At 40.0% G+C, this 27030-nt stretch overlaps 1 protein-coding gene across 1 annotated transcript; it reads left to right on the top strand.

Moving 5' to 3' along the window:
• Window positions 1-72: 72 nt before the first annotated feature.
• LOC139627891 (lactase/phlorizin hydrolase-like) lies at window positions 73-10183 on the top strand. The gene is made up of 17 exons (XM_071489094.1): window positions 73-708; window positions 1333-1397; window positions 1573-1656; window positions 1772-1865; window positions 2175-2253; window positions 2465-3149; window positions 3230-3878; window positions 4106-5659; window positions 5864-6132; window positions 6278-6568; window positions 6695-6893; window positions 7514-7704; window positions 7780-7886; window positions 8156-8287; window positions 8426-8649; window positions 8821-9057; window positions 9276-10183. The coding sequence occupies exons 1-17, from the start codon at window positions 96-98 to the stop codon at window positions 9521-9523; spliced, it is 5721 nt and encodes a 1906-aa protein (XP_071345195.1). The 5' UTR covers window positions 73-95; the 3' UTR covers window positions 9524-10183.
• Window positions 10184-27030: the final 16847 nt, after the last annotated feature.

Here is a 27030-nt window from a genome sequence, read left to right on the forward strand (position 1 = left end):
TAGTGACTATTATGTAACGCTGTTGTGACTAAAACAGGACTACTATAAATGCTTAGCTGCTCAAGGGCTCGTTCACTTCCCCTCACACTGGCAATATGTCTTTACTGGGGAAACTTCTTCCTCTGTGTTTTATAACTCTGTATGGGTGCATGTGCCAGAAACATGATGATCAACATCAGGCCATGTTCCTTGCAGGTGCCATGACCAAGGAACAGGTGAGAGGCCTGAATGGAAAACCATCTGAGGGGGCACTGCTGGACACCTTTGACTGCAGTCATCCCATACCTCCTGGCTCTAGACAGTACTTTGAGTACCTCCAGAGCAGAGGGGTCACTCACTTCAAAGTGCCGCTTTCATGGGCTCAACTTCTCCCTACAGGCCTCCCCAGCCAGCCCCAACAGGCTGTGGTTACCTGTTACCAGACCCTGCTGAGACAGCTGCTGGAGGTGGGCCTTCAGCCTCTGGTTGTTCTTCATGGCTCCACAGTGCCAGTCGCTCTGAGATCAAGGTATGGAGGCTGGGAGAGCCAGGAGCTGGTGCACGTGTTTCAGCAGTACGCAGAGTTTGTGTTTGGGGAGTTTGGAGAGCTGGGAGACTCCTGGGTGACACTGAGTGATTTGGATGAGCTGAGGGGTGCTGAGCTGCAAAACGCTCTCAATGCACACACCAGGATCTACCAGCGTTACCACCAGCTGTTTCCTGGGGGAGGTAGGAGATCGGTATTTTATTTTGTGTTGGGCTTGCAGAATCAGAAATCTGAACATTAATAATTTCTTCTGTTTGGAATGTGAAATATAAATCTGTGGTTACATATTCAGAGAAAGGGGAAATATTTGCTTAGTCATTATTTAAAAACTTAAGCATGCAAATGTTAGTATTTTTTTAACCTCTTGTGCCATTGTTTTTTCCTCTAATCTTGTGCTCGCCCTGATACATTATTGAAGCTTTACAAACATTCAAATTTAATGATGCACAATATTTTATGCACATTTCCATACTTGATTTTTGTTTATTTTTACTCTATTTATCTTAGCTCAGAGGCAAATAATCACCACCGGACACTAAATTCTTAGAAAAGTACAAAAGTAGTTGTTTTGACACATAATCACAATTTGGGAAAGTTATTTTTTTATCTTCTGCTGTGCTGTCACTGTCCAGTTTTATTAGATTCACAATGATTATGGCAGTGTTTGATGAGATAATGGTTTTCATATCTATTTACCTTATGTGCCAAAGGTGATGATAAGGAGAATGTTGTGATGCAGGGGGAGGAGAATGTGATGAATGTGAAAGGGTAAATTAATAACTGAACTCAAATATAATTTATTGCAGATGGACAAGTATCCATTGGTGTAAAGGGCAGAAAAATCTCCATCATCTGTGGCACCCAGCAACTGGTAAGATTACTCAGTCACATCAAATATAAGTGTGATAATAATAATATGTCAGTAATACTATGTCAAGACTTCTCCTAACAGATATAGATTTTTGATAAACAAGCTCTTCATTTGTGTGAGAGACAAGTGATAAACATTCCACTCTCCACTACACTCACAAGCACCTCTCGTTCAGAAATCTTTAGATTTCCTGTCGATTAAGGTTCAATATGACTGCACCAATGGGCAAAACCTGGCTGAGGAGCTGCAAACTGTCATGGTATGTAGCACTTAACAGTCTCCAGTCCTTTAAATAATAAATGATAAGACCTTTCTGTCTTAATCTGACAGCTGTGTTACATTCACTTGTACTGAATGGTACTGTTTTCTTGTAGGAAAAGTGTGGAAAGAAACCAGTTCTCATTTATCAGGTGAACATCACTGACTGTTCTCCTTATCACTTCCTGTCAGATACCAAGATATTAAAAGGTAATGTATTAAATAAAGGGTCACAACCTGAGTTCAGTTTTGTTTCCTTACTGGAACTTAAATTACAAAGTTGAAAACCAAGTTGTATAACAGGTCAATACTTTAATTTGCCTTCCTTTAAAAAATACAAGTATTTCTAATGTATTGTGATTATGTAAGTAATGTTTGGTAGTAAATCAGACATTAATGTATCTAATACATAAGGGAGATTGCAATTGTCTATAATTATGTCATGTCATTAAAATGGTTCAATGATTCTTATTGATTTATGATGTTGAAGGACATGTGCATCTCATTATACTCTTACAGCACTGAGCAATACAGACCAAAATGTTCTTGGGTTTGACATGGCAGATATGTTACATCCAGCTGAGTCTTTCCCAAAAAGGTATTTAGAAAGTAAATGATTTAATCTTGACCCACCTCTGTGAAAATGTTTCTGTGTACATGTGTGATAATTTAATTTGTGAAGCAAAAAACAATGCAGTCAATGCAAAACAATATATGTTGGATTTCTCCTGAAGTATTTACATCTCATCTCACTTTCAACATTTCAACATTCAACATTTTCTCTTTATCTTAATCCAATCACATCAAAGGGATGCTGCCTCCAACAGAAATGATCTTCTAACATCATCATGTTCCACGACCTACTGCAAAACCTGGAGCAATTTTGCCACCATGACCTCATCTGAGCGAGATGCTTTCCTCAAAGAATCCTTCCCTGCTGACTTCCAATGGGCCACTTCCAGTGAGTCCTTCAAGGTTGAAGGTGGCTGGTCAGAAGGTGGAAAGGGAGAGACAATCTGGGACCGCTTTGGTCATGAAAGCCTGGCTTTTGCGAATCAGACAGCTGATCTAGCTTGTGACAGTTTCCACAAGGTGGATTATGATGTCTACCTCCTGAGAGGTCTCCATGTCAACACCTACCAGTTTTCCATCTCCTGGGCTCGTATTTTTCCCTCAGGCCACAGAGGCAGCCAATCAGAGAAAGGGGCTCTCTACTATGACAATCTCATCAATGCGCTCATTGAATCTGGCATACAACCTGTTGTCACTCTCTACCACTGGGATCTGCCTCAGGCGCTTCAGGACTATGGTGGATGGACCAACACTTCCATTATTGAAGCCTTCAAGGACTATGCAGACTTCTGCTTCTCCAGGTTTGGAGACAGGGTTAAGACCTGGAACACATTCAGTAGCCCCTGGGTAGTGAGCCATGCTGGCTATGGCACTGGTGAGCATCCCCCTGGAGTAAAGGACTATGTGGTTGCATCCTATCAGGTGAGAGCAATGTCATTACTCTGATATAAATATATAATGTTTCATTATCATTCTGATGCTCAGTTGTTTTGCCTTTTCAGGTCACTCACAATATGCTGAAGTCCCATGCTGAGGCCTGGCATACATACAATGACAAGTACCGGATGAAACAAGGAGGGAAAGTGGGCATTGCATTGAACTCCGACTGGGCTGAGCCCATGGACCCCTCCAGACCTGAAGACATAGCAGCTGCAGATCGCTACCTGCAGTTCATGCTGGGCTGGTTCGCACATCCTATATTTGTAGATGGAGATTATCCTGCAACACTGAAGACTCAAGTTGAAGAGAAAAGAAGAGAGTGTCCCCACTCTGAGCCTGCAAGACTCCCAATTTTCACTCCTGATGAGAGAAAGAGGATACATGGAACGGCTGACTTTTTAGGGTTAAACCACTATACCTCTCGTTTGGTCAACAACAGTGATGGAGGCTGCACCCCTGGTCCTCAGGGGGTTGGTGACTTCCAGGCACATGTGGACCCATCATGGTCCTCTACAGCTTCTGACTGGATATATTCAACACCATGGGGTCTCCGAAGGCTTCTAAACTACATTTCCACAGAATACTTGAATGTTACCAAAGTGCCTATCCACATAACTGGGAATGGGATGCCTACTGAGCACAGTGGGGACACTTTTAATGACACCAGCAGAATAGAGTACATGAGGACTTACATCAATGAGGCCCTGAAAGGTATGCTGTTGGGAGTTGTTGATTCTGTCATTTGTTTTATTAACATTTTAGGTGCACCTTTTTCCACAAAACATGATCAAATGAAATAAGAAAATTATTGTTTGTGTCCTGGACAATGTAAACACATGACTATATTCTTCTTTTCGACTTTCAAACTTTTCAACAGTTGTCATAGAAGGTCATGCTAAATGAGTTTTAGTGGCTCAATGTATTGATTCTCTCAACAGCTATACATTTGGATGGATTAAATGTGCAGCGGTTTACTGTTCAGTCACTTATGGATGGCTTTGAAGGACCACAAGGCTACAGTGAACGGTTTGGACTCCACCATGTCAACTTTGACCTGCCTGACAGACCCAGGACTCCAAAGCAGTCTGCCTACTTCTACTCCCAAGTCATTGAGAAAAATGGTTTTGCTTCCAAAAACCAGTTGTTTTATCCACCAGAACCAAAAAACATGAGGTCAAATAAAGTCTCCTCAATGCCACCCTCCACAGTCCCATCACAAGCCATGGATGTCTGGAGGAAATTCTCAAAACAAACCAAATTTCAGAGAAAACTCTACCACTATGGTACCTTCCCACAAGGTTTCAGTTGGGGAGTATCATCATCAGCTTACCAGATTGAAGGTGGGTGGAATGCAAATGGGAAGGGGCCCAGCATCTGGGATACATTCACCCATAAACCTGGGAGTATTCCTGGTAATTCCAACGGAGATGTGGCCTGTGACAGCTACCACAGACTTGATGAAGACCTTTACATGCTACGAGCTCTGAGGGTGAAGTCATACAGATTCTCTCTGTCCTGGTCCAGGATCTTTCCTGATGGTCAGCGTTCTTCACTGAACCAGGAAGGTGCTGACTATTACAATAGACTCATTGATGGCCTTGTAGCACATAACATTACCCCCATGGTGACACTCTATCACTGGGACCTCCCTCAAGCATTGCAGAACCTCGGTGGATGGGACAATGTAGACATGATTAATATTTTTAATGACTTTTGTGATTTCTGCTTTGCCTCTTTTGGCAATAGAGTGAAATTTTGGATGACCTTCAACCAGCCTCAAACAATTGCATGGTCAGGATATGGACTTGGACAGATTCCACCAAATGTTAAAAAGCCAGGAATTGCACCATACAGAGTTGCACACAACTTGATAAAAGCTCACGCCAAAGCCTACCACACATATGATGATAAGTATCGCAAATCCCAAGGTGGTCTAGTATCCATAGCCCTCAATGCTGACTGGATTGAACCTAAAGATGTTAATGTTCCCAGAGAAGTGGTTGCTGCTGACCGCGCTCTGCAGTTCCAACTGGGCTGGTTTGCACATCCCATTTTCAAGAATGGTGACTATCCTGATGCAATGAAGTGGCAAGTTGGAAACAAAAGTGAACTCCAAGGTCTTTCAGAGTCAAGAATACCTTCCTTCACTGAGGAAGAAAGGAGCTTTATCAGGGGAACTGCTGACATGTTCTGTGTAAATCACTACACTACAAGGATTGCAAGCCATGCTACCTTGAGGCTTACCCCTCAATCTTATGAATATGATCGGGATTTGTCAGAAGCAGAGGAAGGTGATTCACCAACTACTGCCATCAGTAAACAGAGAGCTGTAGCATGGGGCTTGAGAAGACTCCTCAATTGGATCAAAGAAGAGTATGGAGATCCAGAGATTTACATTACTGAGAATGGAGTAGCTACAGACACTAGGACCACAGTTGATGACACGGACAGAGTATTTTATTACAAGACCTACGTTGATGAGGCTTTAAAAGGTGAGTGCATACACCAGTTACTAGATATTTAGAAAATATAAATTGATTAAGTCCCATAACTAAACATTCTGAGACTGAAATCTGGCCGATGGCTGCTTATTGGCGTGTGGACTAGTCACCATATTGTGTGGCATCAGTACAAAAAGAGGCCATCTATCCACAAATGTCAAATCTTTATTGCTAATTGTGTTGTTCTTTATGCAGCTCATAATCTTGATGGTGTGAAGGTGAAAGGATATATAGCAACATCTCTCATGGATTCTTTTGAGTGGCTTAATGGGTATAAAATTGGATTTGGGCTGCACCAAGTGGACTTCACCAACTCAAACCGGCCGAGGACACCCAAACGCTCAGCTCACTATTATTACCAGGTCATGAAGGATAATGGCTTCCCATTACCAGATGATGAGAAGGTGCTTTATGGACATTTTCCCAAAACCTTTAACTGGAGTACTGCCAGTGCTTCTTACCAGGTAGGCAATGCCAGCACATTGGTGGAAATCACTTCACAGAAGCATTGTGCAGTGTCAGTTCTTGCATTCTCTTTCAGTGCTGCTGTAGGATGCACAGGCTGTTTCCCATGGCTGGTACTATAATATTACTTTTTTTGCATTTCAGATCGAAGGGAGCTGGAGAGCCCATGGAAAAGGATTGAGTATCTGGGACAAGTTTGCCCATACTCCATTGAGAGTGGACAACAGTGACAATGGCGATATTGCTTGTGATAGTTACAATAAGATTGACAAGGATGTGGAAGTGCTGAAAAAGCTGAAGGTATCCCACTATCGCTTCTCTGTGTCCTGGCCCAGGGTGCTTCCTGATGGCACCAACAATCACATTAATGAAGCTGGGCTGAATTACTACCATAGATTACTGGATGCCTTGGAAGCTGCTAATATTCAGCCACAGGTAGGCAGTGTTCTTGTTGATATAAAGATACCGAACGTTTAATTAAATATGTAGTATGCAAACATTTTTGCCTGTGTGAAAAGTGTTCCGTAATATAGTCAACATTTTCTTTCCTCTATTTTTCAGGTCACTCTATACCACTGGGATCTTCCCCTGGCCTTACAGAAAGTGGGAGGCTGGGAGAATGAAACCATTGTACACAGATTTAGAGATTATGCTGATGTTTTGTTCAGCCAACTTGGAAGCAGAGTGAAGTTCTGGATCACTCTAAATGAACCCTACATTGTAGCTAACCTCGGTTATGGATATGGGACCTTTGCTCCAGGTAACCAAACAACATTCTTTTGACATACTCCCTTTATTAACCAATTTTTATCTTACAGTGTAGATATTATTCTTTTTCTATGGATCAGCACTGTTTACTATAAGTTTTAGAAATGATCCAGTCTCACTATCTTTGGTGCAATCAGCACCAAACCATTCAGCATTGCCTTGGGGTTCCACAGTGGCTCCTGTGGAATTTGACTAGGCTGCAGCCCAGTTGGGTTATTTATACAAGACCCGTATAGGCCCCACCTTTTCCAGGCCCAATCTTTTGATATCTGCACCACATGTGGGCTTATATATAACCCCTCTGGGCCCCAGTCTTAGCCATGTGAAATCATGCTTGAAGCCCAAGGATATGGGTGAACACATATAGGGAGGGTAAATCCACCTTGAACCATACATGCAGTAAATGTCTACTGTCAAGCCAGATCAGATCCATATGAACATCCTTTGGAGAATTGTTTTGTTTTGTTTTGTTTTGGTTAACTTTGAGATCCCATTAAGAATTCTAAACCACAAAAACCATCCTTTATGTGGTCTATTGGTTGTCAATATCCTTACATTGTATAGCAACAAATTTGCTTAAAAACGCTGTTAATAATGTTTTAAATGTTTCAGGCATTGTGGGAAAGCAGTATATTGCAGCTCACAACCTGATCAAGGCCCATGCTGAGGCTTGGCACCTCTACAATGACAAGTATCGTGCAACACAGCATGGCCTCATTTCCATTACCATTAATTCTGATTGGGTGGAGCCTCAGAACCCGTACAAGCAGGAGGATGTGGACGCAGCCAAGCGCTACTTGCAGGTAGACAAACAGATGCAAACATCAGAACTGAGTCTACCACAGAATTATATGATACACACTTGATTTATTCTGCAGTTCTTCATTGGCTGGTTTGCCCACCCCATCTTCAATGGTGATTATCCCGACTTAATGAAAACAATCATTCGCAAAAGAAGCCTTGCTGCAGGTCTCCCTGAGTCACGGTAAATTAATAACAGTTTATACCATCAGAAGCACAGAAATATTATTGCGGCATACACAGACATTTGCTATATATTCAATCAATAAATGCATTCTGTCATGCTCTACTACCACAATTAGTTTGGTTTATGATTCGGTTCAGTAAACTAAAAATAATTACTCTGAAATATGCACTGTCAGTGACAGATGAATATAATTTTTTTGGTCTGAGGACTGATGTACGTGGAGAAATCCTAGATTGGGTTTTAAAAAAGACATTTCCTTGATGTAGGCTTCCTGAGTTCACTCCTGAGGAAATCAAGAGGATTAAAGGGACTCATGATTACTTTGGCTTTAACCATTACACCTCGGTTCTTGCATCCCCTGTTGATTTGGGAAATCAGCAGGATTATGAAGGTGACAGGTAAGCTTGAATTAAAAAAAGACACCTTGATAACCTTAAATGGTTGCATTTTTTAACTTCACAGTGCAGAAAATATCATGAAAAAATGTGTATGACATGTATGAGCAATGCTGAGAGAATATCTAATCTTAAATCCAGGGGTACTAGAACCACACACGACCGCACCTGGATTGGATCTGGCTCCTTCTGGTTGAAGATCACACCATTTGGATTCAGGAAGATCCTCAAGTTCATCAAGGATGAGTATGGAAACCCACCTGTCTATGTCACAGAGAACGGGATCTCAGAAAGAGGAGCAGTGGACTTGAATGACATACACAGAAAATACTATTATGAGAACTACATTAACCAAGCCCTGAAAGGTACCAAAGCCAATAAATATTTGACATATTTAGTTTGGAAAAGACTATGGAAAAAAACCCCCACAATGATAAATATATTATTATGTATTATGAGCAGCAGATAATTATCCCAATGTTTTTAATGGATGTACATGCATTTTAAATGTAGTCATTATCATTGTTGTCTTTCAGCCCATGTTCTGGATGGAGTCGATCTGAGAGGCTACACTGCGTGGTCATTAATGGACAACTTTGAGTGGGCTGCAGGCTACGCTGAGAGATTTGGACTTTTCTATGTGAACCGCTCCGACCCCACACTCCCTCGTATACCGAAAAAATCAGCCTCTCGCTACACCTCCATCATCACCTGCAATGGCTTCCCAGATCCAGCCCTTGGGCCACATGAATGTTTGAACCCTGAATCCGAAGGTAATATAATGCTAAGGCCACAGAATCAAAAGCAATGCAATTACTGTAGGCTGAAGGAAGTAGTGCTGCCTCTAGATTTCAATTCTGGGAAACATACTTACACACAACATATATATACACATTTTACACATACTGCTGCTGGTCTTAATATTACTATTATTTAAACCACAGAAATATTAATGAAATTCTGCATGTTTCATGTTCCTGTCTTGCAACAGCTACAAGTGCGCCCACTGTGACCACAATAGAGAACACTGTTCATACAACCGTCCCTGTTCTGCCTCTGGACATTGTGGACTTCTTGGGTCTGGAGCTTTCACCTAGTGATGCTGAAGTAGCACTTTATGTCATCTTTGGGTTTCTTCTTGTAAGTGTACAAGGGATCATCTTTGTTGTGTATGGACTCCTGAAAACAAAAAGGAAGTTAAAGAGTGCAGCTGTAGAGTTTAAGATGGAGAGAATGTGAGGAAGGTTTTGGAAGAGGGTGAAATTTCCGTTAACAGTCAAGGGCGATCTGTCAGCTCTTGGGTGCTTTTGACCAGCTCCAGATCAGGTCCTCCAGATCAGGAGTGATACCAGCTGGGTTGCTGATGAATTCATGGTTGCCCATTTAGATGCCAACATAAAAAAACATGTATGGGCACAGCTTCTTGTCAAAAGAAGCTAATTACAATCATGCCCAGATTCAACTTTTTTATTAAGACACTTGATAATAGTGGCATTATTTTTAACAATCTAATTTAAAACTGTCAGTAGTAAATTAATAAACAGAAAGTAAATTAATATATATGTAATTTTGAAAAAATATTTTCAAACCCTGTGTATTTCCAATTTAATACATGCTCTAAGAAATGAGTATGGTTCCAGTCACTCAGTCACTCCAGTCCCTGTGTCATTACAGCAGTTTCTGTCTTTCACTTGTTGATGTACCAAAACAGTCCCTGAATATTGGATTCATGAGTCTGTCATCCAGTTTGCCAGTGTAATGTTGTGATTATTGCAGTGTTTTACAATATTTATTTGTGAAATAAAGACTATACCTGTACTGTTTTCAGATGCTTGTGGCATTGTCAATGAATGACCTCTGGGAGGCGCCAGTAAATCACTTTCTGTACACTGGCTGCAATGCTATTGCTCAGTTTCATATTTGTTAAATATTAATATTGAACTGAAACAAAAACTAACACTATCTAAGGTTATAAACCAACAAAAGTAAAAAAAAAAAAGTAATGAGATGCAGTGTAGTTTAACACATTTTTCTCTTTTTGTACCATTTCAAGAACTATATTCGAGCTCTGGATAAGAAATAGATTTGACTTCTCTAAACTAAGCTTTGACACCATAACCTGCTTTATGCTGATGCAATACTTACAGAGTATCCCACTGGGACTAATAAAGCATTTTATTTATTTATTAGATAGTTTGTGGTACATCTTTAACTGCTGGGCGGAGAGTAGTAATTTTAAATCAAAGTATTTAAGTGCTTCCATCGTCCTCCTCCAGGTCTCGACAGTACATGAGCTGAAGATTCTATGAACCAGCGACTTTCAGAACACAATTCAACACCTATAGGATTTTGTTTCTGATTTCTGTTTTACCAATTATTTCTAGCTCAAAATTAGTGGTAAAACAGTGTCAGTGGCCCGGAGGAGCCAGTCAGACATGTCTTCCCCACTCAATAACATGATCTACACAAACAGCTCTTCTTTGACGAAGGGGTTAGCAGAGCAACTGCACATCCTCTCGGCACTCCTGCTAGGATGCCTACGTCTGGTCTCCAGGGCGACCCATCTTCTCAACAGGATGTACGCATTATCTCACGGTGGGTGTCTGTTCTGCATGCTCTCCTCTGCTTGCTACACAACAGCTCTGATCAACAAGGGGTCCGTTCAGTATCTGACACCCCAGAGTCTGTCCGGACGGGGTATGAGTCAGACTGGAGGAAAACACATTCACTCAGAGTTTTCATGAAATGTTTTTAGGTCAAGTTGAGTAACTTGCATGAAAGTTTGATGACTTGCACATGTATGAGCACCTGCTGATCTGTGGGTTATACACATTCCTATAAGACACTGTTAAGACTAAGTAGCTGCAACTGATATAATAAATTGAAATAATTGGACACAGTAGATTCAGTAAATAAAATATGATAGGCTGCATGCAGAGTAGCAACTTCAACTAATAATTCATTAAATACAGAGAAGCATACATTACAATTTGCATGTTTTTTTTACATCTATGCTGTTGTTTGTTTGTTTTCTTGTCAGTTATGTTTGTGTGCATTTATCTTGTTTTAAGTGGACTCTCAATACCATTGAAAATGAGGTTGAATAAATGTTTGCTTATGTGTATACATTTATTGCACAAACTGGCATAAACACTCTGATTGTCAGACAATCATCTGCATTAAAGATCCCATATTGTATGAAATTAGTTTTCCATTTCTTTTTAGATCATAAAGCAGGTCTAGGTTCTTTATTAATATTGTGAAAGTATCAAAGTGTTCAGTCCACAGAGAAATGCACACAGCCTGTATTCAGAAACTGAGCCTTAAAACCAGCCGTCAGGACCTCTGTAACTCTGTGATGTCACAACAAAGCAGCTACCACTCTCAACCATGCCCCAAACCCCACCCACCTGGACCCACCATCCTACCTTGCAGGATTTGGTTTCTCTGAGTGAGACTGAAAGCTGCTCAACAACCTGTTGTTGATAGAGCTCCAGAGAGAAGGCTGAGAGAGGAGATGTAAAACTATATTGAGATGGTTTTTGGTACAAAAAAACACAAATATGTCGTCTTGGATGGATATCAACACTTCAAATAAAACACCAGAAACAAAAACACCAGCCCTTGAATGTGCAAAACCTTTCCAAAACATTACATCACTCACATACTTTATTTCATACACTTTATTGTAAAGTACTTTGACTTTGTTAAAGTTCAAAGTCGGCTACTAAGTGGCAAAGAACTGTCATACAGTTGAACACTTCACTTAATATACCACTAACACAAGAGAAAACTATTATAGATTACTGTACTATCATCAGTTATGTGGATATGGATATAATATAAATAAGATAAGTATGTTCAGATAAATCATGGTACATTCATGGAAATGACTCATTTACATGACATTTAATTTTCATCTTATATCAAAATAGTTGTCACATTATGTCTTTGGCCCCTTGAGACACTTGTTCATCATCTGGGTCCATGACAACTTCATTTGCACAGGCAAACAGAAGAAATGTATTACACATCTGCTCCTCTGCACAACCTCTCCATGCCGTGTGTGGCACTGGCACCAAGATGAGACTTGATGCTATGTTGTTGCTTTAATCAAATGCTTGCTGGGTGGACGTCTCCCCATAGTGTCATGGAGGCAGAGTGATGGTGATTACAAACTGCTGCATGCCATCTTCGCTCCCTGGTAAGCCCTCTGCTTTTATGAGCACAAGATGGAACAGTTACTCTCAACACAAGTTTTTTCAAGTTGGAAAGAAAATAATTCACACTTTGCTCTCGTGTTTTGATGTGTTATTCCTGTACATTCAGGCTGTGTGCGATGTGCAGTCACATTTTACATTTAAATTTTGAGCTTTTGTCTGATGTTCTTATCTAGTCTGACACACAATGAGCGCTTAAATTACACCTTACAAAAGCAGAAGGTGTTTTTTTTGTTGTTTTTTTTTAGAAAAGTGGGAGTGTTTTCCATTCTTCCCAGGAAAGAGGCTGAGATCTTCCTTGTTGAAATACCAGCTCAGGAAAACATTATTGTTTAAAAAAAAAGGTGTGGGATGGGCCGCTGCAATTGGAGCTTACCAAAATGGAGGGGGAATATTTTCATTCCAATAATTGCAGTGTGATACTGTAGGAATGTTTCCAGCTGAGCCAAAGCCAGCACCTTCTGCAACATATAGTAAATATTCAGGTTATACCAGGCGCCAGTATATATCCAGTATATATATATATCCTAGTACAGTAGAGGATTATTCAAAATGATCCGAATCATAAATCAAACCATCATAATGGACAATTCTGAATGATTGTACATTCTACATAACATAAAAAGCTCTGTCAACCATTTCTGTCTTCAGTGTTACAATTTGTTCCCAAGATGTTGCCATGACTGCATTCATCGCATCGGAAAAACTGAGATTTCAAAAAGTCAAAAAGTCAAAAAAAAAAAAAAAATTCAAATATACCATCTGTAAATAATCAGTCTAATAAATAGCTGTTGGGTGTTGTTGTGTCTGTTTCTTAGTCTAATTACTGAAGCACATGTCCTCTCTCTCTCTGTATCTTTCACACACACACACACACACACACACAAACACACACACACACACACACACACACAGAAGAACACACGACCCCAGCAAAACAAGGAGTTGCTGCTGTGTGTTGGGTCTTTTTTAAAGTTATACTGATGAATCAGCCGGGCCCAGTATACCTGGAGATATGAGCTTAAAGTAAAAATATTTCTGTGTGTGTGTGTGTGTGTGTGTCTGCCAATACAGAAAAAGAAATTATATGATAAATTCTGTTTACAGTAGTTTTGGAAAATAAACCGTACATTCACTTGTTTTTATGTCCATTTTCAATTTGGGTAAAGTTGAAAAAGTTGAAATGATACAAAAATGTTTCAGCGCTTGGCTGAAGTGGAAAAGTTGTAATAAAAGGAAAATGAGGCAAAAAACAATGCAAACAGACTTAGAGAATTACTCATGATGTACATGGAGCATGTTACTCAATCAAACACTGAAGCTTCTTCTCCACTGAAGAGACTAAAAATAATGGCAGATGAAAACACCAGATCAGTGCAGGGCGACTGGAGCTCTTCTAATTATATCATCTCACTGCACCCTCTCGTTCTGCGATGGTTTAATGGCCCCTGACAGGAAAATTAGCACCACCAGCTGTTTATCTTGATGCGTCCAACTCCTAATATTCACATAATAGTAGTAGATGGAAATGCACATAATTTACATTTTCTTTTGCTGATTTTCTGGAAGTTCATTTAAAATTAGCATTAAGTTTGCAAGGAAACTTGGCTAGTGTTGCACTACATAGTTTGTCCACTAGAGAGCACTGACAAGTTTATTTTGAAGCTGTAAAACGTCCCGATCAGTTCAGTTTTCATGATGTTTCTGCTTCTATTGGACAAATAACAGTTGGCAAAGACAGAAAATGAGCAAATTTGGGGCTAAAATTGGGACAGTTATATATCATATGCATATATCTTTGTTTTTCTGTAATTTTACATGTTGTGTATCTAATGAAATAAATATTAGCTAATATATTGTTATATGTTTTTTATGTACTGTAAAATTGGCATTAGTCTCAAAAACTAGTTTCAGCAAAGTCTATTTATACTTACTCACTGTGCAGTAAAACTGAATTTAAAAAAGGTAAAGTTAGTGGTAATGTTTGTTCAGAAGGAGGCCTCTCTAACCGTGTGGATACAACTCATTAGATACAGCTCATGAAAACACTGACATCTGCCACCCAGATGTGACTTGTTTGCAATGGCCACTAAATCATACTGGAAAATATATGTACATCAACACTGTTTAACTCAGGCCTGATGTCAAACTTCTAAAGAAAAGCTTCAGTTTGAATAAGGAAATAAAATGCACATCAGGTAACGGGTTGGTATAAAGCTTGAAGTGTACAGCACTTGTTTTAAAGCCAGTTAGAGACCACTGCTGTGTTAGGAGTAAAACTTCCAGAGGGAATCCTGCTAACCCTGTTTGAAATCACCCTATGTTTCTATTGAGATCATTATCACAAATATTGCCTTTGACAGAATCAATTTCCTTGTTTTGTGCTCTGCGGTGCCATATCTGCTAAATGTTGCATTCTTCCTTTGCAAATCCCACTTTACAGGTCCCTGCACGAAATAAAGCAGGAATGGAAACTGGAGCAGGAAATTGAAAAGAGGGGTCCTGTTGTGTTGTGGAGACCGCTGTGCCTACTGCTATTTCCTCTGAACATGCCAGTCTCTTCCACTCACCAGATGTACTTATGCCCTGTCTTAATAATCCTCACAGTCCTTGAGGGGGAAATTCTGGTCAGACATGTGATGCAGTATTATCCATAACGCTGTTGCTGTCTCAAAGATCGATTACATTTTATTGTTAGGGTACTGACATGGCAGTAGCTATGCTATTTGGCATCCTCAGTCTGTCTTGGCTCATTCTTCATGCAGCCTGGTTGGCTGTGGCACTTCAAAGGGCATGCAGCGGGATGGCACACAACAGCTGGCATACAGCTTGGCTCACAGACTGTTCACCAGTGTTTACTGAGTGCCAACGCCAGTTTAGAGTCTCTGAGGACTAGAAAACTTCATTTTCAGGGGTAAATTGAGAAAATTGAGTTACCATAGTCTGTTTTTGTTACTATATTTTACTTTTTTGTTGAGATTTTTGCTTTACTTTAAGTTGTTAGTGTGAGAAGGGAGATTGAAGGGGGGCAGATAAGACTAGACACAATCAAGATGCAAACAATCAACTTTCAGCAAATGAAAATGTCATTATTTTGTCATCTAAAGTTAAAAATGATAATTATGTCTTTTTTTCAGCACAGTATTTCTAACCAAAAGAACAGAATAAACTGTCAGGCTGTTATGCAACAGTATGTGTCATCTGTACAAGAGTATAACTGTTTGTTTGTGACAGCATCACTGCAAAGTCATTGTGCTCCTCTGCTCATAGCGCGGGTTTGAACAACTTCGTCTGGCAGGTTGGACTGTTTGAAAATCCTAATTAGGTCTGGCTGTCTGGTGTAGCTCTGGTCTCCAGGAAACAATTAGCGAAAGCCCCACCATGACAGGATGCAGTCCGCCGTTCTCCTGCTGGGATCACTCATCCTGCTGAGCAGAACCTGCGCTGCACTCTCCTCACTCAAAACAAACAAACAAGCAAACAAGCAAACAAACAAACAGACACTCAGGAACTTTCTGCATCATCACAGACAAGAGCAATTTAATTAGCTCTACGAGAGCGGTGCTATAGATGTATATACTCAAGCAAAGCCTTTCTTTTATTGTTTTATTGATATCATAATTGTTGTCATTTTAAACCACGCTCATTTCAAGCTACCTTTATAAGTCTCTGCAAGCATCCATGTAAGTGTCTCCAAACGGCAGAAGAGTTGGAAATTTTAAGTGAAACATAGAGATGATGCTATATGACATCATTAAATTGCATATCATCAGTCTGTGATCATGTGTCATCAAAGAGATGATAATGATGAATTGATGAATCTAATCCAAGGTTAATCTTGATCTTTGTAAGTACTGGTTTGGTCTGAAAAAACTGATAAATTGACCATGTATAGCAAACGCTTTTACAAGTGGGTTTAGGGAAGCTCTCAGAGCAGCGACAAAAACACTGCTGGGAAAACTAATCCTCCTAAACAAACACTCTTGGTTAACATAAGCTTAACGAATAGGATGAGAGCTGCTGCAACAAACGGCGCTGATGTGGTGGCAGAAGCAGAGTAGAAGTGTCATAACAGCTGACTTGAACCTCAGTGAATATGACTGGACACACCCACTCAGCTGGTAGCCAAGCAGCTGATGAATTAGCCACTGATGACAACACATGAATAAAGCAGCTGATGCTTCTCCAATGATGCAAGTGTGACTTTGTGCGCTTTGCCTGAAACCCAGCGCATGAAGAGGACCTGTTGTGCTTTTCTGAGTTTTCCCTTTCCTACGGCATGTGAGACATAAACAAATTCAGAAAACATCTTCATCAATCTGACAGCACATTGTGCAAATACTGACAACACAACCGAATCCACAAATGTGCTGCAAATACTGACAACACAACCAAACTCACAAACGCGCTGCAAGTTCTCACGACACATCCAGGCCTTACTTCCACCTACTGACGTCAGTGCGTCCCTCTGCCGCCCACGTGCAAGCTTGACACAGCTGCACAGCACACAACTACTTTCAGTGAAGGCCAGTTTTTTAATTTTGTAGCCATGCTGAAAAGAGTTGTCCTCCAGTCCTCCAGTGTGTTCCTGGCATAAAGGAAATGTTGCGAGTTCAGCATTGAACTTCACTTTATCCGCCAAGAGCTGTCTTCAGTGGTGGAAACGTCAATGTTAACTGTAGTTTCTATGACGTCTTTTCTTCTGCTTACTTTCCCATAGCGACTCACTGTAGCCTCCAGTCTGTCCAGAAGACACAGCAGTGCTCAGATGGCGTATTATTAGTGCTTTTATTATAAAGACAATGATGGCTGAAGCTCTTGTCAAGCCACAACCACCACCACCTGCTCCTGGCAAGAAACCACATTCAGCAGCAGAGAAAACTTACAAATAGCCCCTTTAAGACGTATACCACATAAATACGACGTCCATGCTTCAACTCTAACTGTGAACATATCTATATATATGAAACAACACTGTGGATTTGAGCGTCTGTGCTTGAGAATAAAAAAAGAGAAACAATATCACTCTATCAGCACCATTTCTGGTTCTATATCACTGGCCTCAACATTCAAGCTGGTCACATGCCGTCTCTATCTCTCTCCCTCTCCATCCCTCTCTCTATCTCTCCCGTGCACATTTTTCTTATTCTTTCACTCTGTGTTAATACAAAAATGTAAAAAATGGAAAGAGGAACAAGTGAACAGAGCCGCCAAATGAGTCACTGAATGACTCATATGCCATTCACTGCCTGTACTGCTGCGCATGTGAGACAGAGTCAAGTGTAGTTAAACTGAATTCATGTTGGATTCATTCACAAGACAGGATGTGTTTTCATTTTCAGTGAGGCACAAAAAAAAAAAACCAGCATCACTCCCTAAACTTAACCAGAGGAGCCACATGTTGGACTCTGGTCTGAGGTGTCAAAGACATGTGCTCTGTGCTTCCTTGGTGTAATATTGTGGCTGTCACACCTCCTAGATTGAAGGGAAATGTTGTCAATGATTGTAACCCAGGCAACAGTTCTATTTGTGGCAATAATGCACTTTTTTTTTTTTTCTAATGCAGTGGTATGGCTCTAAAGTCCACCTCTTTAGTCCACTATCTGAATTTCAGGCAGACACTGAGGATGATCTCCACTGTTCTTGTGACGCCATCATAAGATAAATATCTCAACAACCACTGGATAGATAGTAATGACATTTGTTACAAACATTCATGTTCCTCATATATTTAATGATCTCTAAAGATTTCATCAGGTGTAACTGGATCAGCTGGACGTCTCTGACAGAACAGATTACTTAAATGAAACTACCTGTTGTAACACGGGGCTCAACTCTGCTGTGAATACTAGTTCTCTGCTTAATTGCTTTTCTTGATTTGAAAGTGTTTCAAAGTGTTTCATTCGCCTCTGCATTAAAAGTGTTTTCACTGAACAAAAAGGATTTCACTGGGGAACACTGTAATTAGGAGTGAGAGGTACACTTGCCCTGGTGGATTTCATTGTTGACTGGAGCATGGTGAAATTCCCTGTAGGTGTTCACTGTTTGGCTCCTTTTGTGTGCTGAAGTGAACACAACATGGCTTATAGAGGGGGAAATGGATTTATCAGTCCTCCAGAACGACCTGATCTGTAAAATCTGCCCATTCAAACTTGTCACGTGTGACTGCTTACACTCAGTCTAGTTAAGATTTTGTGTTTAACAGTGCTATTGTACTGTATTCATTTAAAACCTTGTTTAACTTTAAAATCACTTTATTTTCCTCAAATTCTTGTGTGTAGGGAAGTATAACATCTCTGCCTCCTCATTTACTGTATATACCAATAAAGTGCAACAGTAAACACCTGCTGTTTTATAATTACACAACATGGTGTTGTAAGCTCCATTGGTATTAATCAACCACTTATGCAATTAGCAGTGAAGGTGAACCATGCAGGTCTTGGGTTTAAATTACGTGAGTGGCTCTTATTTCAAAGGTCGCCCTCCTTAGACAATCAGACACTGATTTAGAGCCACGGAGTGACACGCTGCAGGGGTTTGTGCATGTAAGAGATCATCTTGACTTTTATGACACAGTTTCAGCTGCAGTCAGACTGACAGACCACTCTGCTCGTATGTGTTTGTCCTGATATGATCTCATCTAAGACAGCATGCAAACTCTGCTGTCTAGTGGAGTAATTAGAAAGAACTGCACTCTTAATTGGCTCGGGCAGTTGTGTGCTATGAATCCCTTTGACAGATCAGAGGTAACTTTGTGCTGCCACATGTTTTGCTTTTTTTTAATTCTTATCTCTCAAGTGTTAAGGTTACAAGAAATGGTGTGATCACAGCTGCAGGGTTCCAAGGTTAGTGCTTGATTTTCACTTTATTTAATTTGGTCTTTGAGACTCTGTTCACAGATTTATTGATGGCACATTTGCAATTGCGTAACTTATTTAAGGCAAAATGGGTGCATATTCGGCACAAATACTCGCTAATGTGTTGTGATTCAAGTAACACATGTAGTGCAATCTGTCCTGCCTATACTGCACAAGCATATTGCACAATGTGACTCTTTATCCAACAGGTTTAAGTGTACAGCCCCAGTTATGTAACAGATGATAATCCACTGTTACCGTGGAAAGCTGCTCACATCTGGTTCGGACACTGTACTGAAAACATAAATCAAAGTGCCTTCTGCCCCCTCACTGTCACTTCTCGAGCTCTGTTGGTGTTGTTGGTGGGTTAGAGTTGCATTTTGTTTGTCCCACTGTCACAGGACTGTGAGTCTGCTCAAAGTGTTCTCCACACCTCTCAGTGCTCTTCTTCCTGAGGAGCCTCACTGTGTGGGTTTATGTGGACAAGCACAATATCTGGAACGTACTCTGTAAAGCTTTTGTCTTGAGGGTCAGACTTACAGTAAATATTATATATTGCTTGTTTCAGGTTCTGTGTAGGTGCTCAGAACCTGGGGGACAAAAGTTTGCTGCAACACAACTCCGACAACAAATATACACCTAACGCAGTGATATAACACATTTCATTTTTTAATATTGAGCCCTTTTATTGCTCTTATCTATTCAGCCACTTCTAATGAAAAATACTAAGTGAGTGAAAAGTGAGAAGCAAACTGTTCAGTCTTTTGCTGTCAATCTAGGAAGGATTTTCTGGATGGATGTGCTATAAATTGAGTAGATTATAGTGAAATTCTGTCATTTCTGATATACTCAGAAAGATTTTACATTTACATAAGTTACTTTATCTGGCTCGCATGGGTCTAAACCATTTCACTTAAAGTATGTCACACAATTTAACACAGATTAAATGGTATATCAAAAGGAGGTATGTACTATATCTTAAGTTATGTCATGAACTATGGCAAGAGATTGCTGCTGGAGAAACAAAATGTAAAACAAGGACAAAAAGAATGACAGAAAATACACACTTGACCATGGTGAGGCCAACAGAGTCTTGTGAACTGCAATGAAAAAAAGAAAACTGAGAGGAAGAGGAAGAGGGAGAGAGAGAATGAAACACACAGGAGAACATACAATGGGGAGATGGTACATATGCAGGCAGGCATGATAACAGTCATCTGAGCGATCCTCAGTGTCAGGAGACCCACGAGGGATCACCGGAGCTGCACACATCTGAACCACTGCCACAGTGCCTGGCTTGGTTTAATAGGATTGGCTGGTGTTTTGTGACTTGGATACCATTAATCTCTCTTATCCACTTACTGCACCTTAAACTGTGGAGGAAGGATATACATTATAGCAAGCTGGTGCTATTTCCTGTTGGTTATCCCTTCTTTAAACCTGCATCTGTGGAAGATTTACATATTACAAACACACTTATGTGTGTGTTACAGAGTTTTGAATTGCATTGCATATCTCCAGTCATTATACACATTATTTTTTCTTTTTGTTTGGGAGGGAGGGAGGGGGTTGGTTGATATTTCTGGTGCATTGTATGGCATTGTATTCTATTCAATTCTATTTCAAAAAGCATCCCTGAAATCCTGAAATCTCTGAATGCACTTGTTCCGTGTTGTTGTTTCAAAGACACTTTTTTGATTATTCTTTTTACTTGGACACAGAGGAAGACGAAAATCATTCCACTTTTTAAAAATCTGCTTCTAAAATGGTCCAGTAATGCTCAAAAAATCTCACAGTGATAATGATTTCATGTATCATGTGCTTTGATACATGCAACACGAACTCCTTTATAAGTGTTTCCTGTCTTTCCTGACTCTGTTGTGATTGAACAGCTGAGATGACAGAGGAACAAATTACAGCCTGCAGGACTATTCACAGTATCAGCTGACCTGTAGCAGTCAGTATGCAGTCATGCAGATCCTGCTTACTGTTACTGTTATCTTTAGTCAGAAACCTTGCTTGAGAGTGAAAGAAAGTCGTCTCTGTAATGGACGAGTGGGCCAAATCAACATGCTGAGCGTTCACGACAGAAACGACTAAAACCCTGGGCCTTAATTAAGTTAGCTGGATGCACAAACACACGCCCTGTTAGCCTTTTCCCCTCTTCAGTGGGTGGCTAAAATCTTGAAATTAAATAAGATAATGGAAAAGAGGGAAATGATTAGATTAACCCACAAGGGTTACAAGTAAAACCCTGTTCTCTCACAGCAGTTTATAGCAGTACCAGCAATTTCCCCTTTCTATCATGTGTGCCACATTTGCATACCCTGGCATCCACCCTGTGCTCTTCTTTCCCAGTTTGAATTGTATTAACCTACAGCGTGCAAATGTGCCAACGGTAGCTTATCTCCTAAAAGATAATGCTCTGGAGAATGCTCTGCTATCGTGGGATCGGAAAAATCGATCTGCCCATCACACCGTGCAGGAAATCCATCCACTGCTGTCAAAGCAATATTACAATGAAGGCACACAGTGTGTGTTTCCTGCAGATCTTGGATGACTCGGGAGCTCAAATTGAATCACCAGTCGTGTTTGGAAGAAAAGCAGCTAGATTTGATGAAGCAGGTGTTTTGAAAGGCCTGCGCTGGCATTTCTGGAGCGTTGTTGACAGTGTTTGGGTGTGCAAGCTGCTTCTGTTAGCAGAGAGGAATTAGTTGTGGCTTATTAGTATTTTTGTGTGATCAGTATAAAATGCATATTGTTTTTCTTAACAGAAACTGAACTAAAGCCAATGGGATTCTGTTTGATACAAAATGGCTCTACCTCAAAAACAGTTTTTATGTTTTGTGTTCATATTTTTATGTGTTCCTGGATAAGCGAGGCGTCACTTCCTCTGCAACAACCTTTTTTTTTTAAATGATTTAATCTTAATTTAATAAGGCAGTCTCATTGAGATTACAATCTCTTACATAATACAACTTCACAGCACAAGAAACTAAGAAACTAAGAATAACATTGACAATAGTCAACATTAAATAAAATCTCCACGGGAAATGTAAGACTCTAGGGCAGTTTGCAGTTCAGTCCACTTAAATGGTGCATAGTACCTGAAACCAGTCCTGCCAAAATCAGTGCAAACATGAGGGATATCAAGGGTTAGGTAGTTACTGGGTCGTGTACCGTGGATACTAGATCTAAATGAGAGCAGAGATGTGAGGTAGTTTGGAAGCTTTAACAGTAGAGTCTTATGAATGATTACTGTGAGATGGCTATTTCTTCTTGACTGTAAGAAAGTCCAAACCATGGTGTGAAACAATGACGTTGATCTGTCAGGAGGGGCTTCTCTCCTCCTCTGCGTGTGTGTGTGCTCGTCTATCTTACTCTCAGTTTAGTTTTATTTAATTATTTACTTGATAATCGAAGATTTAACCAACTAGACAGACCAAAAATTATTTCTATTTTGTCCTAGGATTCTTTATCCTTTCATTTCATGATGTAATGGACCCGTTCAGTAAGGAAGGCTTCGTCTGATGTGCACTCCAGTCCTCACTCACCTCCCCTCAGCACTTTGATTCCATCTTAAGCAGCATCTCAAGCAGTCCGTTTTGATGTCTATTCTTCAAAAGCCACAGGAGTGCATGGATTCATGCAGGACATCTTACCCAGAATGCACTGCGATACTCATAATTTCCTCGAATGGAAGATCAACTAATACATACATAGAAAAATTAAATTAAGAGTCAACAAATAATAAGTAGAAGTTTTAGACCCTGCTGCAACACTTTGCTCCTCCCTCACTTTATCTGTAGTCATGCTTGAGGTCTGATTCAGGGTGAATTTACATTTACATTTACATTTACATTTACATTTACATTTACATTTACATTTACATTTACATTTACTCACTTTTATCCAACAGGACAACACTAAAGCTTGATTTTCATTCCTCTCAAATCCTTTCATCCTTACTCTGCACATCGCTGCACATTACCAAGTGTGAATGCTGTCATTCATTATGCTGCAGAAATCTTATTTTCTAACATTGTACAGTCCATTCATTCATTGTCTGAAAAGCCTTAGTGAGGATAACCTTTTCCATCAGCCTCAAAACCTGAGCTTAATGCCAATCAATAGAAATGACATGAAAGTAAATTTTTACATTTAAAACATCTCACCCTGTTTTCCAGTGTGTCAACAGAGATTATCTCAGTTGCTCAACCATCTGAGACACAAAGTTTACTGTGGAAATATCACAAATGACAGTGGAAATGTGCTACTGTGAAGACAGTGACTCATTTAGGTTTAAGTTAATATCACTTTGCTGAGTTATAACATCAAAGTGTACAACACAGCTGCAGGGTCTCTACCAACAACAACATTCAAGTTTGTCGTAGCGTTACGGTTTTTTATTTTGACACTGAGCTAAATTTTCCAGTAAAAGCCTCTATTCACTGTCACTATTTTTTTCTGAAACCCAGACAGGTGTCAGCTCTTCTGACAAGACTGACAAGACGGGTGCCAACACAGGTGGGAAAAAGTCTCCTGCCACATTTTCTTGTCATTCAAACTCTTAAAAAATAAGAAATATAACAATCAATTTTGGCACATTTCTCTGTCAAATGAAGTAACATAGAAAATGACATTCTGACGCGTTATGAAATGCCTGGTAAAAGTCCCCATTAGGTGTAGTGTTCCAGTTGTTTTCCCTTCAGTCATAGACACCAAAAGCTAACACAGTTTACCTTGGGAACTTTTAATTTAAGGAACATAATGCAGCCTAATGAACCCCAAAGAACTGAAACTCACAAACTGCAGCAATTACATTCACAGTAAATATATTTATCCCGTTTAAAAAGGAATTCAGACAGGCTCTTGACACTGGTGGTGTCAGAGGGGCAAAGCTGTGGAGTGACATAGACTGCACAGACAGCAGAGAGAAAAATATTCTTTAAATACTCTTCAGCTGATATGATCGTTGGATGATATGAAAGCCTGCACAAAGAAACCCAGCGAAATCACTGGATAAGATCAATACCACTCTCTGTATGCTACACACCACCAGCTGCCTGTTCACTTATTTCAGCTTAAAGTCTGGAAACAAGGGGAAACAGGTAACCTGTTAGCCCACTAGCAGCTATGTTATGTCTTGTTTGTACTTGGCAAGACAGTAAATAATTGTACTTCCTGGTAAATGTGTCTGTTCAGATAATGATGCATGAATCTGCTCCAAGATGACAGGACAAACACGTTTTAAATAGGAAATGAATCTTATCAGAATAAACTCTTCTAACCTCTCTGCATCCAACTGGTCTCTGAGGTGAATGTTCAAATTTTTGCACAGAATTTTAGTACAGATTTGCACAATTGTTGAATGTTTGACTTTAATACTGTAAGTATCTTTCCTATACACAAGAGGCACACCAAGAAATTAATTGTACAGTACAACTTGTACAAAAAACAGGATGCATCATATGCATTGGTGGCATTAGATAGATGTAGAGTCTGCTCCTGGGAGAGAAACAAGAAAAGAGCTCTAATATCGTCTTCTATAATTGCCCCAAGAGCTAGTGGTATATCATATTGCATGGTATGGCATCATGTGTGAGCAATATCTGCTTTCATTAGAGCAGATAAACTCTGGATGCATCCCATTTTACAAAGCCATGGACAAGTTTCAGAGGATACTTATTATGTTGTCAGCAGTCTCCCTTTGGAGGAGAGTGTGGCCGGGTTGAATTGTCCCATCTATGTTCAAATCAGCTTTCTTTACTTGCTTATGTAGACAGGCCCACTTGAGTGGATACTTATTATGCTGTCAGTGTTTTCTTTAGAGACCAGCTCCACTGGGTTGAGTTGTTCCACTGCTTTTCAGATGGGTCCCCACTCTTAAAGCTGGAGCGCCAGTGGTTACACAGTCCTGGTCTTAGTGTTGCTCTATTTGTGGCAACGTCAGGCGTCCCTTCATGCCTGGGCAGTAATACGTTATACACTACTGGAGGACATAGTTACCACATAACTGTAATTCATCACATTTTCATGTCAATCTGTGTGTATTAGCAAGTGTTTCTTATCTGGTTCCACTGCCTCCACTCTCCATGAGAGCTTCATCCTTCACACGATGAATGACTTCACAGTTTCTGCTTTGATCGTGAAAGAAATCTTCCTCCTGCCCAGTCCTAATAATCAGCTCCAGACCAATTATCTGGATGCTGAGTAGCTGAAAAGTGTTTGAAGGGGATGAGGAGATTCATGACTCAACTCAGGACTGTTCTTCCATAAAGCACTGTTTTTCTTTTTTGTTTTCACTGGTGTCATTTTCGTTTTCAAGACAACACTTGTCAGTGATTTCTGTGCTACTTGTTTAAGCTGTGAGATGTTTATTAATAGTTGGGGGGAGATGTGACTTGATAATTAAAGGCCTCCTCAGGGACAGAATTACTGCCTGTTTCAAATCATTTAATTCTAAGATAAAAAAAAAAAAAAATCCCTGTTTTAAAAATTAAAACGGGGATTAATTATAATTATAATTATACTTTCCCATACAAAATAATAATAAAGACAAATGGTATTTATTTCAAAAATGTTATGGGAGATAAATCATAATCTACTTATTTTAGATTAAATCTTTCAGTCTTATTTTGATATATTATTAGACATGAAGACCCACTCGTGATTATGCTCTGAAGATTTACAGTTCACAGAGTGTTTCTGTGTTACCCATGGCTCGTTCGCAGCCACTCTAACTGTTATAAAGCTGCATAATGGGGAACAATTTGCATCCATCATCATTCAGCATCACATAATGAACCAGCTGTTGTGCAAGGGGAATATTTAGAAAGCGTTTGTTGGAGGAGAATCTGCTTTTTGTGTGGAAGAATTTAAATAGTTTTTTATTTACAGTTTTTTTTTTATTTCTGATTTCTCAGTGAGCCAACAACATGACACCACCAGCCACCATCAGCAGCTTCTTTGCTTTGAAGGAAGTGTTCTTCTCACCCATAAAGTGAGGAGAACGTGTGGCAGACGAAGTGAAAATAAGGATAATCAAAAGCACTGTTACAGGGTAAGGTTTCAGTGTCTTGTTGAGTTGTTCCCTGGACACAATGAATCAGCCTTTAAACACTTAAAGAGAGTTTAAGCTGTTTGCGAGTAGCTAGCGGTGATAAATCCTACATTTCCAGAAACATTTTTTTTTTAAATCAGCAAATGTGCCAATACAAGTCTTGTTCCTTCCAGGAGACAGATTATCATTTTCTTCATCAACAGTGATGCGACATCACTGTTAGCAAACATGTTGTGCTTCACAGAACGAACACAAGCTTCACTTTTCTCAACTGGAAAATCTACTGCTGGTATATAAATGTCTCTCCACCTAAGTATTAAAACAACTGCTGAGTGTGACAAGTTGACACATGTTCTCCTGCAGTCGTGGAGAGTAATCCTGGAAAAGGCTGCCTGGAAATCACCAGTTTAAATAGAAAAAGGTGAGGCAGAAGGTGGTTACACAAGAAAGCTGATTATAATATTCAGTGCCAGTGGTGCATTGAACTTTGCAGATTAGTAATGGGAAAGGTCTTGGAAGTTCATATTATCTGCTGCATTGAAAAGAGTCACACTGAATGTTTCAGTAAACAGGGACCTTGGCTTATGTTGCATGCATATAAGGTTT

The sequence above is a fragment of the Trachinotus anak genome, unplaced genomic scaffold (genome assembly GCF_046630095.1).
Source record: "Trachinotus anak isolate AG129_WGS33_773 ecotype Australia unplaced genomic scaffold, CSIRO_AGI_Tana_v1 ptg000001l, whole genome shotgun sequence".
Classification (NCBI taxonomy): Eukaryota; Metazoa; Chordata; class Actinopteri; order Carangiformes; family Carangidae; genus Trachinotus; species Trachinotus anak.